The sequence below is a fragment of the Bison bison genome, unplaced genomic scaffold (assembly GCF_000754665.1).
Source record: "Bison bison bison isolate TAMUID 2011002044 unplaced genomic scaffold, Bison_UMD1.0 scf7180017864119, whole genome shotgun sequence".
Lineage (NCBI taxonomy): Eukaryota > Metazoa > Chordata > Mammalia > Artiodactyla > Bovidae > Bison > Bison bison.
The window spans coordinates 1,204,462-1,218,333 of record NW_011494691.1 but is presented as its reverse complement, the minus strand read 5'-3'; the positions used below and the strand labels follow the sequence as shown (position 1 = coordinate 1,218,333).

The following is a 13,872-nucleotide window of genomic DNA, read 5'->3' as shown; positions in this document are numbered from 1 at the left end:
GGATTGGGGGCAGGAGGAGAAGGGGACGACAGAGGATGAGATGGCTGGATGGCATCACTGACTCAATGGATGTGAGTCTCAGTGAACTCCGGGAGTTGGTGATGGACAGGGAGGCCTGGCGTGCTGAGATTCATGGGGTCACAAAGAGTTGGACATGACTGAGCGACTGAACTGATCTGAACTGAAACTGAACATACCTATTCATACTGTAGATAAAGAAATTGGGCCTCTGAGAGATAAACTTATTTGTCCAAGACCACCTAATTTGAGTCAAGAACGCCTTATATAGTCATAATAGTTTTTATCTTTTTTTCACAGCATTTATCATCTCTTAATGCCTTTCTTTCATGCTAAAGTATAAGCTCTGTAGGAGTACAAAGTCCTGTCTTCTTGTTCTTCCTTTTACTTTCAATGGCTTGCTAGGTGCCTAACCCATTACTTGGTACCCAATTATTATTTGTTAACTGAATGAATGAGTGTGTCACATTACTTGTCTACTCTCAGTGAATTTACTGAAACTTAACACCTTAGAACAGGAGCTTGTGAGGGGAGCAGTGGTAGTATCCATGTACAGTTTTAAATGATACACAAAATTTTCTGGGTATGCCCTTTTTGTTTAACATAAAGTCCTTTTAATTTTCAAAGGGGCTCATAAAGCAAAAAAAGGCTGAAAGTCACTGCCTTAGGAAAAGACACTCAAAGTAATGTTTTACTCTATTCAAAGATCTTAACTTTACAGGCAGCTAATTCCCTTTGACTTAGTTTTAATTCTACAGATTTATGTGGCATCCCCTTGGCATATTATAGAAGCTGGGAATTTTTCGGGATTAGGCTCTGTAGCAGTTCAGTGCTAAGGTGAGAAGGGGCATCTAGGTAAGGACTGACTGCAAAGAAATGATAGCAGGGTACTCCTAGAAGAAGAGAGAAAAGAAGTAATTCATCAGTAGTCTTGAAGCACAAATACATTCTGTTTACTTATAGTATACTTACCTTTTCCACTGGGAGGATATGTTGTTTCATGAACTGCTTCACCCTAGTAAGAACTTCTTGACCTGTCCTAGTCTGTACAAACAATTGACGTGTAGTATCAGTCTGTGAATATGCAGTGCTGAAAGATCTTTATTTAAAAAAAGATTACAAAGAAAGAAAAAAGTTACAAAGATGTCCAAAATCATCATTACAGATTTCGGAATAGAATGTGAAGTCTTCCCCCAATTCCCCATAAATATCTCTCAGAAAGAGCTTCCATATTTTGGAGCTTTTTTTTTTTAACCTTTCATGGTTATGGGAGGAATGCAGAATCACTTTATTTTGAACATTAAACTTTAGTGCTTAAAGCACTTTTTGGAGAAAATAGCCTGGCATGACCTCAATCAATGGGAGTTTAAAATCTTTATTGAATTCACTCATCAAAATATCTAAACAAGAAGGCAAAGAAATTGGACACAAATAGAATTAGACACTCCTAGTATCTGCCTCACAAATACAACTGCAGGATGTCATTTTAAGTAAGACCTTTAAAGATCATTATGAAGAGCAGCACTGTCATTTGTTATGTTATAGAGATCACAAATATTCATGTATAAGATGAAGTGTAAAATACAATGGTCCTAAGGTGATGTCAGGCTTCCCTGGTGGCTCAGGTGGTAAAGAATCTGCCTATAATGCAGGAGCTTTGGATTTAGTCCTTGGGTAGGGAAGTTCTCCTGGAGAAGGAAATGGCAACCCACTCCAGTATTTTTGTGTGGAAAATTCCATGGACAGAGAAGCCTGGAGGGCTACAGTCCATGGGGTCGTAAAGAGTCAGACACACAGAGCAACTAACACTTGCACTTCCAAGGTGATGTCATGGAAACTTGTGGCTTGGGCAAAATTTCCAGGGGCAACATCATTCATGCATTCAGTAAGTACTATTTACCACACTTTTTTTTTTTTCTCTAACTTTTATTTTACATTGGAGAGTAGTTGGTTTACAATGTGTTAGTTTCAGGTATACCAAAGTGATTCAATTATACATATACATATAGTTATTCTTTTTCAGATTTTTTTTCCCCATAAAGCTTATGGGAATATTGAATAGAGTTCCTTCCATTATACAGTAGGTTCTTGTTGATCATCTATTTTATATATTGTAGTGTGTATATGTTAATCTCAGTCCCCTAATTTACCCTCCCCTTGCATCACACCTGTTAGATGGAGGTATGGTTTGAAAAAGTGTATTAGATGCCTCAGAAGTGCCCCACTAATGGACATATGAATTAAAAGATGCCTAAATGTCTCAGTACAGTTTAATGCAATTTGATGATGGAAGAGAGCAACAGTTTTAGACTTAATAAATCATAAGATATAAATTATCTTATATAATACATAATTTTAAATAGGTATATGTAAGTAACAAACATTAGAAGGGAACGTTTCAGAATTTTATCAATATCCTTAAAAGTTTATAATTCAACTTGGCAAAAGAGAAACCTTTTAATATTAAATTGATATTTCTTTATATGTGAAGTGAACTTATTTTCAGGCATAAAAGAGATTTACTAAAAAAAAAAAAGAATAACCATGGTTGGCAGCGGTAATCTTTGTGTTGTAAGCAATAAAAACAATCCCTATCCTTCTAAAGCTTATGACCCTCACATACCTAATAAAGGCTCTATTTGAGTTAAACACGGAATCTATATTTTGCTTACCTTTTTGAGAGCCGCAATCCAGTTTCTGCCAGAGGTTGCACAACATTGGCATACTGAAAGCTATTTTCAGATGCATTATTTCCCAGAAGATATCTATGATAAATTCCCTATAAGTAAATTAACATAAAGTGATTAAAATTCAATGAAAACTATTCTTCAGCTATCCAGTCTTCCCAGTTTTCCAGCTATGTGAATCACTAAACTTACAAAGTACTAAGATATAAATCAGACTATCAATTCTATTAATTTACATGCAGGAAAAATCATGCCACTCCAAATGAAAGTATTACACACTTATCATCTGGTTAACATACTCTCATCATAACAGAATTATAGCTGGAAATTAAACCAAACTTCAAAATTACTTCAGCAGTTACCAAAGATACCAAATTGGCAAGTTATATCATCTCTAAAGATCACTGTTCTACCTTCATAGTAGAGAAAAAAAAAAAAAACTAAAGAAATCAAAATAAAATTAAAAATTATAAAACCAAAAAGAAGACAATGAAATGACTTCTAAGAATATTTTATCTCATTTTTTTGGACCTTTAATTTAGGTGAAACTATTCTCCTTTGACAGAGAAGGTGATGGCACCCCACTCCAGTACTCTTGCCTGGAAAATCCCATGGACGGAGGAGCCTGGTGGGCTGCCGTCTATGGGGTCACAGAGTCAGACACAAATGAAGCGACTTAGCAGCAGCAGCAGCATTCTCCTTTGAACAGTGTTTGTGGAATGCTCAACTTTTTTTTTCTTACCTCACCATGTTCTGTGCTTCCAACATAATATATTCTCTGGTTCCCTTACCCCAAACAATATCAACTGAATTTCACTAATGAAATTAGATCTAAAGATCTAAAAATTCTTTATACAATATTAACACTGTAACAGTCTTTCCATCATTTCCAATTCCACATTTCTAGTTAGTATGGATGGAGAAGGCAATGGCATCCCACTCCAGTACTCTTGCCTGGAGAATCCCATGGACGGAGGAGCCTGGTGGGCTGCAGTCCATGGGGTCACTAAGGGTCAGACATGACTAAGAGACTTCACTTTCACTTTTCACTTTCAAGCATTGGAGAAGGAAATGGCAACCCACTCCAGTGTTCTTGTCTGGAGAATCCCAGGGACGGGGGAGCTTGGTGGGCTGCCGTCTATGGGGCTGCACAGAGTCAGACACGACTGAAGTGACTTAGCAGTAGCAGTTAGTATGGAATGTTATGATCATCTCTAAAGTTACTACTATATAGTTTATGACATATAGTAGTTTATGACATATTAATTTCAATCATAAACTATGTCAAGTTTTCATTTGAAATGAAAATCCATTTTAATTTGAAAGCCTATTTGGTATCTTTTTTGTGGAAACTGACAAATACAGAAACATACCATAAACCTTATTGTGAGAAATCCATCCAAGCAACAAGATTAATTAATATGATTAATATGATTCTAAACTACAGGATGAGATGAACACAACAATTTCTTTGAAGATATTTCAGGTATTGGAGGACAGCATGGACTCTGAGGACAGGGAAAAATAACCATAATTTTCCTTAATCTTTTTTTTCCCATTCCTTTTGTTTCTAAAATCTCTTATTTACTTGTTCTTCTTATAAATCCTAACCCCTTGCCAGTGATGAAGCATCTTAATTTCTTAAATAAACAAAGATTCAAACTTAGGTTAATGAAGAATTAGTTTAATGAGGTAGTATAATGAAGAATGCATTTGTTTAAACTGTAAATTAAAAGAAAAACTGTACTTATGTTCAATTTTCTCTCAAAATTTGTCATATTATTAGGAAAATAGACAGTTTTGCTTATCTTCACTCAAAAACATAATTAAGAGGCTGCTGTATTCTAGGTACTGTGCTAGGCTTTGGGAAATATAATGATAATTCTTTCCTCACCATCAGCCCTGATTAATAAATGGCTTTACAATCTGAATCAGATATCACATTAGGAGTTTAGCTCTTTCTTATACTGATATTCAGGAAATAACCAATTTTCACATACTTTTTTCTTTTTGTCATTATGTCTTTTTCTCTCCATTCCTCCATCTTTTTAGTCTGTTATACCACATTTGCTACTCAACCTTTTCCCTTGCCAAATTCCTATTCTGTAAACTCTGGATTTATATTTTATCCATGCTTGGTATTTGCCATTGTGGAAAATAAATTGATCTAAAGATATTAATATAAGGGAATTCTCTGGTCCAGTGGTTAGGATTCTCTGCTTCCACTGCCAGGGCCTGGGTTCAATCTCTGGTTAGGGAATTAAGATTCCACAAGCCAAGTGACTACATGGCCAAAAAAACAGAAAGAATGTACCACCCCACAAAACCAAAAATATTTTCAAGAGTACATCAGTAAGTAATAGTGAAACACATATTAAAAAATTAATTACCTGTGCTATTCCAGCCATTTTAAAAAATGAAAGGGCAAGAAAGAAATTCCAGTTAGGAAGATTAGAATTAATTCCCCTGCGGCGGCAATATATTGAAATCAGTTCTTCCATTGATGGTATCCCTATAAAAACAGTACATACTATAAACTTTAATAAAAATGTCAGGGTGAATAATTTGAAATGTCATATTACATATAAAATTGAATATAAAACCACTTTTCTACAAAGCAAAACATGTTCCAAGTATTTATTTCCAAAAGAATAGTATATAGAAATGATTATATTTTGTCACAAATTACTAAAAGTAGAATGGCACACTTTAAAAAAATTAATAAAGATGATTTAAAAACATTTCGAAAAACAAATAAAAGCTGTTTATCTAAGATTATAAAATTATCTTTTGTTAATTATGGAAAGAAATAAAGACGATTTTACCTTAATAGAAATTTAGGCAACATTATGTTTTCATACCTATGTTTTCTTGCAAATGATGGCTTTGATTTCCCAATGAAACAGTCCTTGGCCAAAAGTAGAACATCGAGAGATGAGCCAAGTCTGACAAAGGATGACCAATGGTTGAAAGCTCCCAATCAAGCACAGCTATAACTCGAGACTGTAATTAAAATTAAAAGATTTTAATATATTAAATCCAAAACAACTAAAATAAGGAAATAAATGAAATAGAATATATTGAAAATCATATTTTCCATCAAAAGCAAATATGAGGCTGTAGTTTGCAGTCTTTACCCACAGTGGCACAATTCACTTATTTAATAGCCTTGAATGAGTAAAGCCAAGTCCCTTGCTTCCATGATCGGCTCTCAGTTTTTCATTTTACTTTACATAGCCTTAACATGTCTACTAAAGAGCGCCGGCAAGAGCAGTTGAAAGTATTCAACTGGAAGTTAACTATAATAAAAGAAGAAATTCTAACAATTGCTATAATTTAAGAATCTATGCTCTAATAATGAATCTAGCAACATGACAAATATTTTACTCCTATGGCAACAGTAATTTTTTAAAGTAAGTTATTTCATGCTGCAGATACAAGAAGGCAATTGTTATAAAAGATGCTGCTAGTTTTATGAATATAAAATCAAATCATCATATAGCAACATGATAAAAGAGTTGTGTAATTTGGAATCAATAACACAGCTTTCCTCATTCTACTTTGTAACAATATATATCAAGGGAATATAGATTTTTATGTTAGGAACATAGGGCATTCAACTGAAAATACAAGCAATCTGCAGAATAATATGTGCAGTATGATTCTATTTAAATAAAAAGGTTGCAAACGAATACTCAAAGTTGAAAGAATACATACCAAACTGATAACAATGCCTATGGATACTTCAAGTTAGGTAGGAGGGATGGGATATGGGAGGAGGCACTCCATTGGAGGGTCTGTACAGGAAGAGTAACTGAATAGGATTTGTATTTTAAGGTCACTCTAGCTGCTATGTTTTGAATAGACTGTAGGAGGGCAAAGACGAGACTGCAGCAACAATTTAGCCAAGATTATCTAAGCCAGATAAAACAACAGAGTTCATTTAGGCAATGCATATTATTGTGTTTCATGCCTTTTTGTATCTTTGTATGTGTTTGCACCCCCTTACTTCAGTCATATATTTGAACACATTATTGTAGCTTTAAGGAAAAATGTGGTCTGTGGAACCACACAGACCTGAATTCATATCCTAGCTCTACAATTTAATGAAAGAAAGTGAAACTTGTTCAGTCATGTCTGACTCTTTGTGACCCATGGACTATACATTCCATGGAATTCTCCAGGCCAGAATACGGGAGTGAGTAGCTGTTCCCTTCTCCAGGAGATCTTCCTAACCCAGGGATTGAACTCAGGTCTCTTGCATTGCTGGTGGATTCTTTACCAGCTGAGCCATGAGGGAAGCCCTCTATCATTTACTGGCTGTGTAATTCCAGACGGTTAACTCTGCAATTCTGGACTAGTTAACACTTCTGATTTTCAATTTAAGTAACCATAACATATCTGGTGTAGAGTTAGTGTGAACATGAAATAAAGGTAGGTAGTATGTCCATTTTGTTTATCAGAGTCTATTTAAGTACCTAGCACACAGTAGGTGGCTAAAATGTATTTATTCAATGAATAAGTACACAGCCTGGCATATAACAGGCATTAAAGAATTTTCTATTATGACTGTGGAAAAATTGATCATTACTTCCTCCATGATTTGCCTTCATAAGACTTTTTATGGTTGTGATTATACTGAATTATCAGTTAAATTTGCTTTAAAAAAAGGATTGGATGCATTTTTGTCCATACCATTCTGTTTGTTTCTGTGCTCCTAACATCCAAAGAAAATCAGCACTTCCTCAGCACAACTGGTCTATGGGCTTCACTGGTGGCTCAGTTGGTAAAGAGATTGCAATACAGGAGACCAAGGTTTGATCCCTGGGTTGGGAAGATCTCCTGGAGAAGGAAACGACAAACCACTCCAGTATTCTTGCCTTGGAGAATGCCATGGACAGAGGAGCCTATAGTCCATGGGATCACAAGAGTCAGACATGACTGAGTGACTAAACCTAATCCAGTACAACAGAAGCTTCATTTTGTTGATAATCAGCCACAATGTTTATAGTGCATGTAGATTAAAAACAAACTAGCCACAACTGGGTTGATTCCAAGTATACATCAACAGATGACTGGTTTAAAAAGACACAGAATATACATAAGGGAATATTACTCAACCATAAAAAGAAAGCAATATTGCCATCTGTAGCGACGGGGAGAGACTTAAGCAATATTTGCTGAATACAATAAGTCAGACAGAGAAAGACAAATATTGTATGAAATAATCTACATGTGGAATCTAAACAGTAACACAAATGAATGCATATATAAAACATAAACAGACACAGAAGACAAACTTGGGGTTACCAAAGGGGAAAGGGTAGGGGGAGGGACAAATTAGGGATATGCAATTAACAGATACAAATTACTATGTACAAAACAGATAAGCAACAGGACTATATTGTATAGCACAGAGAATTATACCCATTATCTTATAATAACCTATCAGGGATGAGTTCACCTCCTCTCATGAGCACATCAAAATAACAATGATAAGCAGAACAACCACTGATGAAAAAGACCAGAACCTACCAGAAAAGATCCTCTACAATTAAAGACAAAAGAAGGAACCACATCAGGATGAGTAGGACAGGTGGACTTGCAATATAGTCAAGGTCGGAACCCCTAGGTGGATATACACAAACTGGAGAATAATTCCACAACAGAGGTTCTCCCACAAGAGTATGAGATCTGAGCCCATGTTAGGCTCCCCATTCTAGGGGTCCTGTACCAGGAAGATGAACCCTCAGAGCATTTATTTGGCTTTGAAGGTCAGTTCAGTTCAGTTCAATTCAGTCGCTCAGTCGTGTCCGACTCTTTGCAACTCCATGAATTGCAGCACTCCAGGCCTCCCTGTCCATCACCAACTCCCAGAGTTCACTCAGACTGACGTCCATCAAGTCAGTGATGCCATCCAGCCATCTCATCCCCTCTCATCCCCTTTTCCTCCTGCCCCCAATCCCTCCCAGCATCAGAGTCTTTTCCAATGAGTCAACTCTTTGCATGAGGTGGCCAAAGTACTGGAGTTTCAGCTTTAGCACCATTCCTTCCAAAGAAATCCCAGGGCTGATCTCCTTCAGAATGGACTGGTTGGATCTCCTTGCAGTCCAAGGGACTCTCAAGAGTCTTCTCCAACACCACGGTTCAAAAGCATCAATTCTTCGGTGCTCAGCTTTCTCTACAGTCCAACTCTCACATCCATACATGACCACAGGAAAAACCATAGTCTTGACTAGATGGACCTTTGTTGACAAAGTAATGCCTCTGCTTTTGAATATGTCAGTGGAGCTTACTTTTGGAAGCTACCAGAGGACTGGGGAAAATACAGACTTCACTTGTAAAGCGTGCCCTCAAAATCTCACACCTTCCAGGATCTCAAAATAAAAGTCATATTCATAGGGACCTGGGTCAGATCTAACTCCTGGTTTCGGAGATTCTCTCAGAGAGGTAGGAGGCAATTGCAGCTCACCCTGGGCACAAAGACACCAGTGGCAACCATTCTAGGGAGCTCCTTCTACCAGGTGGACATTGGTGTTGGCACATGTCATTGTGGAATCCTCCCTCTAGTTAGCCCTAGGACCCAGCCATGCCCCAACAAACTATAGTCACCAGTCCTGGGACGCCTTAGGCCATGCAACTAACTGGGCCACCCATCAGCAGACAGGCTGCCTGAAGACCCCATGAGCCTGTAGCTGCCTCTGGACACAGCCCTTACCAACAGAGGGCCCAGGAACTTCCTCCTCCCACCATGGGCAGGCACCACATGCAAAAACACCACAATCCTGCAGCCTTCAGACCCAGATCATTGACCAAAAGGCCATACCCTGCCCTGAGACAAACTTAGCCCTGATTCTGCCCACTAGCAGGCCAGTTCAAGCTTCTGGACACCCCAGGCTCTGTGTCAGAAACCCACCTACCACTGGCAGTAATCTGACACCAGCTTTAGAATCCCTGGATCCTGCAACTAGACTCCAAGACCTGCTCTGCCTTCCAGTAGTCTGGAAATAACCCCAGGACCATCCATGCACAAAGTTAGCATGAAGATTAAAAGACAAAAGTAGTAAAACCACTGATATCCACAATAAGCAGGTAAGGAATATAGAAACCATTTGGATGTAAAATATGATAAAATAACAGTATCATGAGAGAAGGAGAGTACAAATGCAGGGTGGTTAAGATGCATCTGACATTGTGGTATCAGCAACTTAAAACAATACACATACTCATATACCTATTTACCTCATGGTAACCACAAACCAAAAATCTATAATACATATACACACAAAAAGAAAAAGGAATCCAAATATAACTCTAAAGACAGTCATCACATCACAAGAGAATAAAAGAAGAAGAAAGGAAAAAATAAAGGCCCACAAGACAACTCCAAAATAATTAACAAAATGGCAATAATAACATATGTATCAATAATTCCTTTAAATGTAAATGTACTGAATGCTCCAATCAAAAGACACAGAGTAGCTGAATGGATATAAAACTAAGACCCAAAAGATGCTGCCTACAAGAGACTCATTTCAGATCTAGAGATATACACAGACTGAAAGTGAGGGGGTGGAAGTAAAAAAAAAATAAGGTGAGGTAGCAAAAGTTATATCAGACAAAATAGACTTTAAAATAAAGACTGTTACAAGAAACAAAGAAGGATAGTACATAATGGTCAAGGGATTAATCCAAGAAGAAGATATAATCGTAAACATACGTAACAACATATGCACCCAACATAGGAACATTTAAATACATAAAGCAAATATTAACAGACATAAAGGGAGATATCAACAGTAACACAATTCTAGTGGGGGACTTTAGCGTCCTACTTACATTAATGAACAGATCATCCAGACAGAAAATCAATAAGCCTAAAATGACACATTAGAAATGATGGACTTAATTGATATATACATAGAATATTCATCTGAATATTGTGCAGCAGAATATACATTCTTTACAAGTGCACATGGAACATTCTCCAGGATAGATCACATGCTGGCCACAAAACAATCCTCAGTAAATTTAAGAAAACTGAAATCATGTGAAGCATCTTTTCTGACCACAATGTTGTGAGACTAGAACTCAACTACAAAAAAAGAAAAACTACAAAAAATACAAACACATGGAGGCTAAACAATAAAGTACTAAATAATGCATCGCTGGAGAAGTCAAACAGGAAATAGAAACATATCTAAAGACAAATGAAAACACGATGATTTGAAATTTATAAGATTTAGCAAAATCTGTTCTAAGAGGGAAATTTACACTTATAAAAGCTAAATCAGAAAAGAAAATCTCCAACAACCTAACTTTACACTTAAAGGAACTAGAAAAAGAAGAATAAACAAACACAGAGTTAGCAGGAGAAAAGAAATCATAAAGATCAGAGAAGAAATAAAATAGAGACTAAAAAATCAATAGAAAAGAATGATGAAACTAAAGGCTCTCTGAAAAGATAAGCAAAATTGATAAATCTTTAGCCAGATATATTAAGAAACAAAGGAGAGAAACCAAATCCATAAAATCAGAATTGAAACAGAAGAATTTAAAACTGACATCTAAAGATTCATGAGCGACCACTATTAAACTACATGCCAATAAAATGAACCACCTCAAAGAAATGGACACATTTTTAAAAAGGTACAATCTCCCAAGACTGAACCAGGAAGAAATAGAAAATATGAACAGATCAATTACCAGTAAGCAAACTAAATCAGTAATTTTAAAACTCCTAAGAAACAAAATCTAGGACCAGATGGCTTCATGAATGAAGTCTATCAAAGTTTACAGAAGAGTTAATGCTTATTCATTTTATAGTATTCCAAAAAACTGCAGAGGAAGGAACATTTCTGAACTTATCCTTTGCAGCCAGAATCACCTTAACACCGAAACCAGACAAAGATACTACAAAAAAGAAAATTATAGACCATTATCACTGATGAACATAGATGCAAAAATCCTCAACCAAATACTAGTAAATCAAATAACTGCAGACTAAATACAACAATATGGTAAAAGGATCATGCACCATGATCAAGTGGGATTTACCCTAGGTATGCAAAGATTTTGTAATTTCTGAAACCCAATACTTGTAGAAAAGGCTTTTGAAAAATTCAAAATCGATTTAATTCAGATACCCATTATATCTACTACTGTGGGTAAGAATCCCTTAGAAAGAATGGAGCAGTCCTTACAGTCAACAAGAGAGTCCAAAATGCAGTACATAGGTGCAATCTCAAAAATGACAAAATGATCTTGGTTTGTTCCAAGGGAAACCATTCAACAACACCATAATCAAAGTTTATGTCCCAACGAATAATGTCAAAGAGCTGAACTTGAATGGTTGCATGAAGACCTCCAAGATCTTCTAGAACTAACATCAAAACAAGATGTCCTTTTCATCATAGGAGACTGGAATGCAAACAGAGGAAGTCAAGAGATACCTGGAGTAACAGGCAAGTTTGACCTAGAAGTACAAAATTAAGCAAGGTAAAGGCAAACAGAATATGGCTAAGACCCTCTTCCAACAACACAAGAGACGACTCTACACATGGACATCACCAGATGCTCAATATCAAAATCAGATGGATTATATTTTTTCAGCTGAAGATGGAGAAGCTCTATACAGTCAGCAAAAATAAGACCTGGAGCTAACTGTGGCTCAGATCATGAATTCATTGCTTCAAAATTCAAACTTATATTCAAGAAAGTAAGGAAAACCACTAGGCCATTCAGGTATGACCTAAATCAAATCCGTTATGATTTTACAGTGGAAGTGATGAAAAGATTCAAAATATAGATCTGACAGACAGTAAACTGTACAGGAGGCGGTGACCAAAACCATCCCTAAGAAAAAGAAATGCAAAAATGCAAAATAGTTGTCTGAGGAGGGCTTACGACAGCTGAGAAGAGAAGAGAAGCAAAAGGCAAAGGAGAAAGAGAAAGACATACCCAAATGAATGCAGAGTTCCAGAGAAAGCAAGGAGAGATAAGAAAGCCTTCTTAAGTGAATAATACAAAGAAATAGAGGAAAATAATAGAATGGGAAAGACTAGAGGAGGTCTTTTAAAAAAAAAAAATTGGAGATACCAAGGGGACATTTCATGCAAAGATGGGCACAATAAAGGACAGAAACAGCAAGAACCTAACAGAAAGAGAAGAGATTAAGAAGAGGTGGCCAATCATACACCATGATCAAGTTGGGTTTATCCCAGGGATGCAAGGATTCTTTAATACTCGCAAATCAATCCATGTGATACACCATATAAACTAATTGAAAGATAAAAACCATATGATAATCTCAATAGATGCAGAATAAACCTTTGACAAAATTCAGTACCCATTTATGATTAAAAACTCTTCAAAAAATGGGCATAGAAGGAACCTACCTCAACATAGTAAAGGCCGTATATGATATGCCCACAGCAAACACTGGTTTTTCAGTGGTGAAAAACTGAAAGCATTCCAAGATCAGGAATGAGATAAAGTTACCAACTCTCACCACTATTAGTCAACATATTTTGGAAGTCCTAGCTATGGCAAGCAAAGAAGAAAAAGAAATAAAAGGAATCCAGATCAGAAAAGAAGAAGTAAAACTTTCCCTGTTTGCAGATGACACGCTACTATACGTGGAAAACCCTAAAGATATTATCAGAAAATTACTAGAGTTAATCAGTGAATTTAGCAAAGTCATAGGATACAAAAATCAATACACAGAAATCACTTGCATTTTGATATACTAACAATGAAAAAATCTGAAAGAGAAATTAAGGAATCAACTCCATTCACCACTGCAACAAAAAGAATAAAATATCTAGGAATAAGCCTACCTAAGGAGACAAAAGAACTGTATACAGAATGAGGTACCATTTCATGCCAGTCAGAATGGCTGCAATCCATAAGTCTACAAGCAATAAATGCTGGAGAGGGTGTGGAGAAAAGAGAACTCTCTTACACTGTTGGTGGGAATGCAAACTAGTACAGCCACTATGGAGAACAGTGTGGAGATTCCTTAAAAAACTGGAAATAGAACTGCCTTATGATCCAGCAATCCCACTGCTGGGCATACACACTGAGGAAACCAGAAGGGAAAGAGACACGTGTACCCCAATGTTCATCGCAGCACTGTTTATAATAGCCAGGACATGGAAGCAACCTA

At 36.5% G+C, this 13,872-nt stretch overlaps 1 protein-coding gene across 2 annotated transcripts in view; it reads right to left on the bottom strand.

Moving 5' to 3' along the window:
- Positions 1-13,872, bottom strand: part of ACAD11 (acyl-CoA dehydrogenase family, member 11) — a 119,577-nt gene that overhangs the window by 60,691 nt on the left and 45,014 nt on the right. For both annotated transcript variants that reach the window (XM_010839574.1, XM_010839575.1), the window contains exons 6-9: positions 5,567-5,708; positions 5,096-5,217; positions 2,691-2,797; positions 991-1,117 (exon numbers count right to left, since the gene is read on the bottom strand). In XM_010839574.1, the coding sequence (XP_010837876.1) occupies positions 991-1,117; positions 2,691-2,797; positions 5,096-5,217; positions 5,567-5,708 (498 nt within the window). The remainder of the gene's footprint in view (positions 1-990; positions 1,118-2,690; positions 2,798-5,095; positions 5,218-5,566; positions 5,709-13,872) is intronic.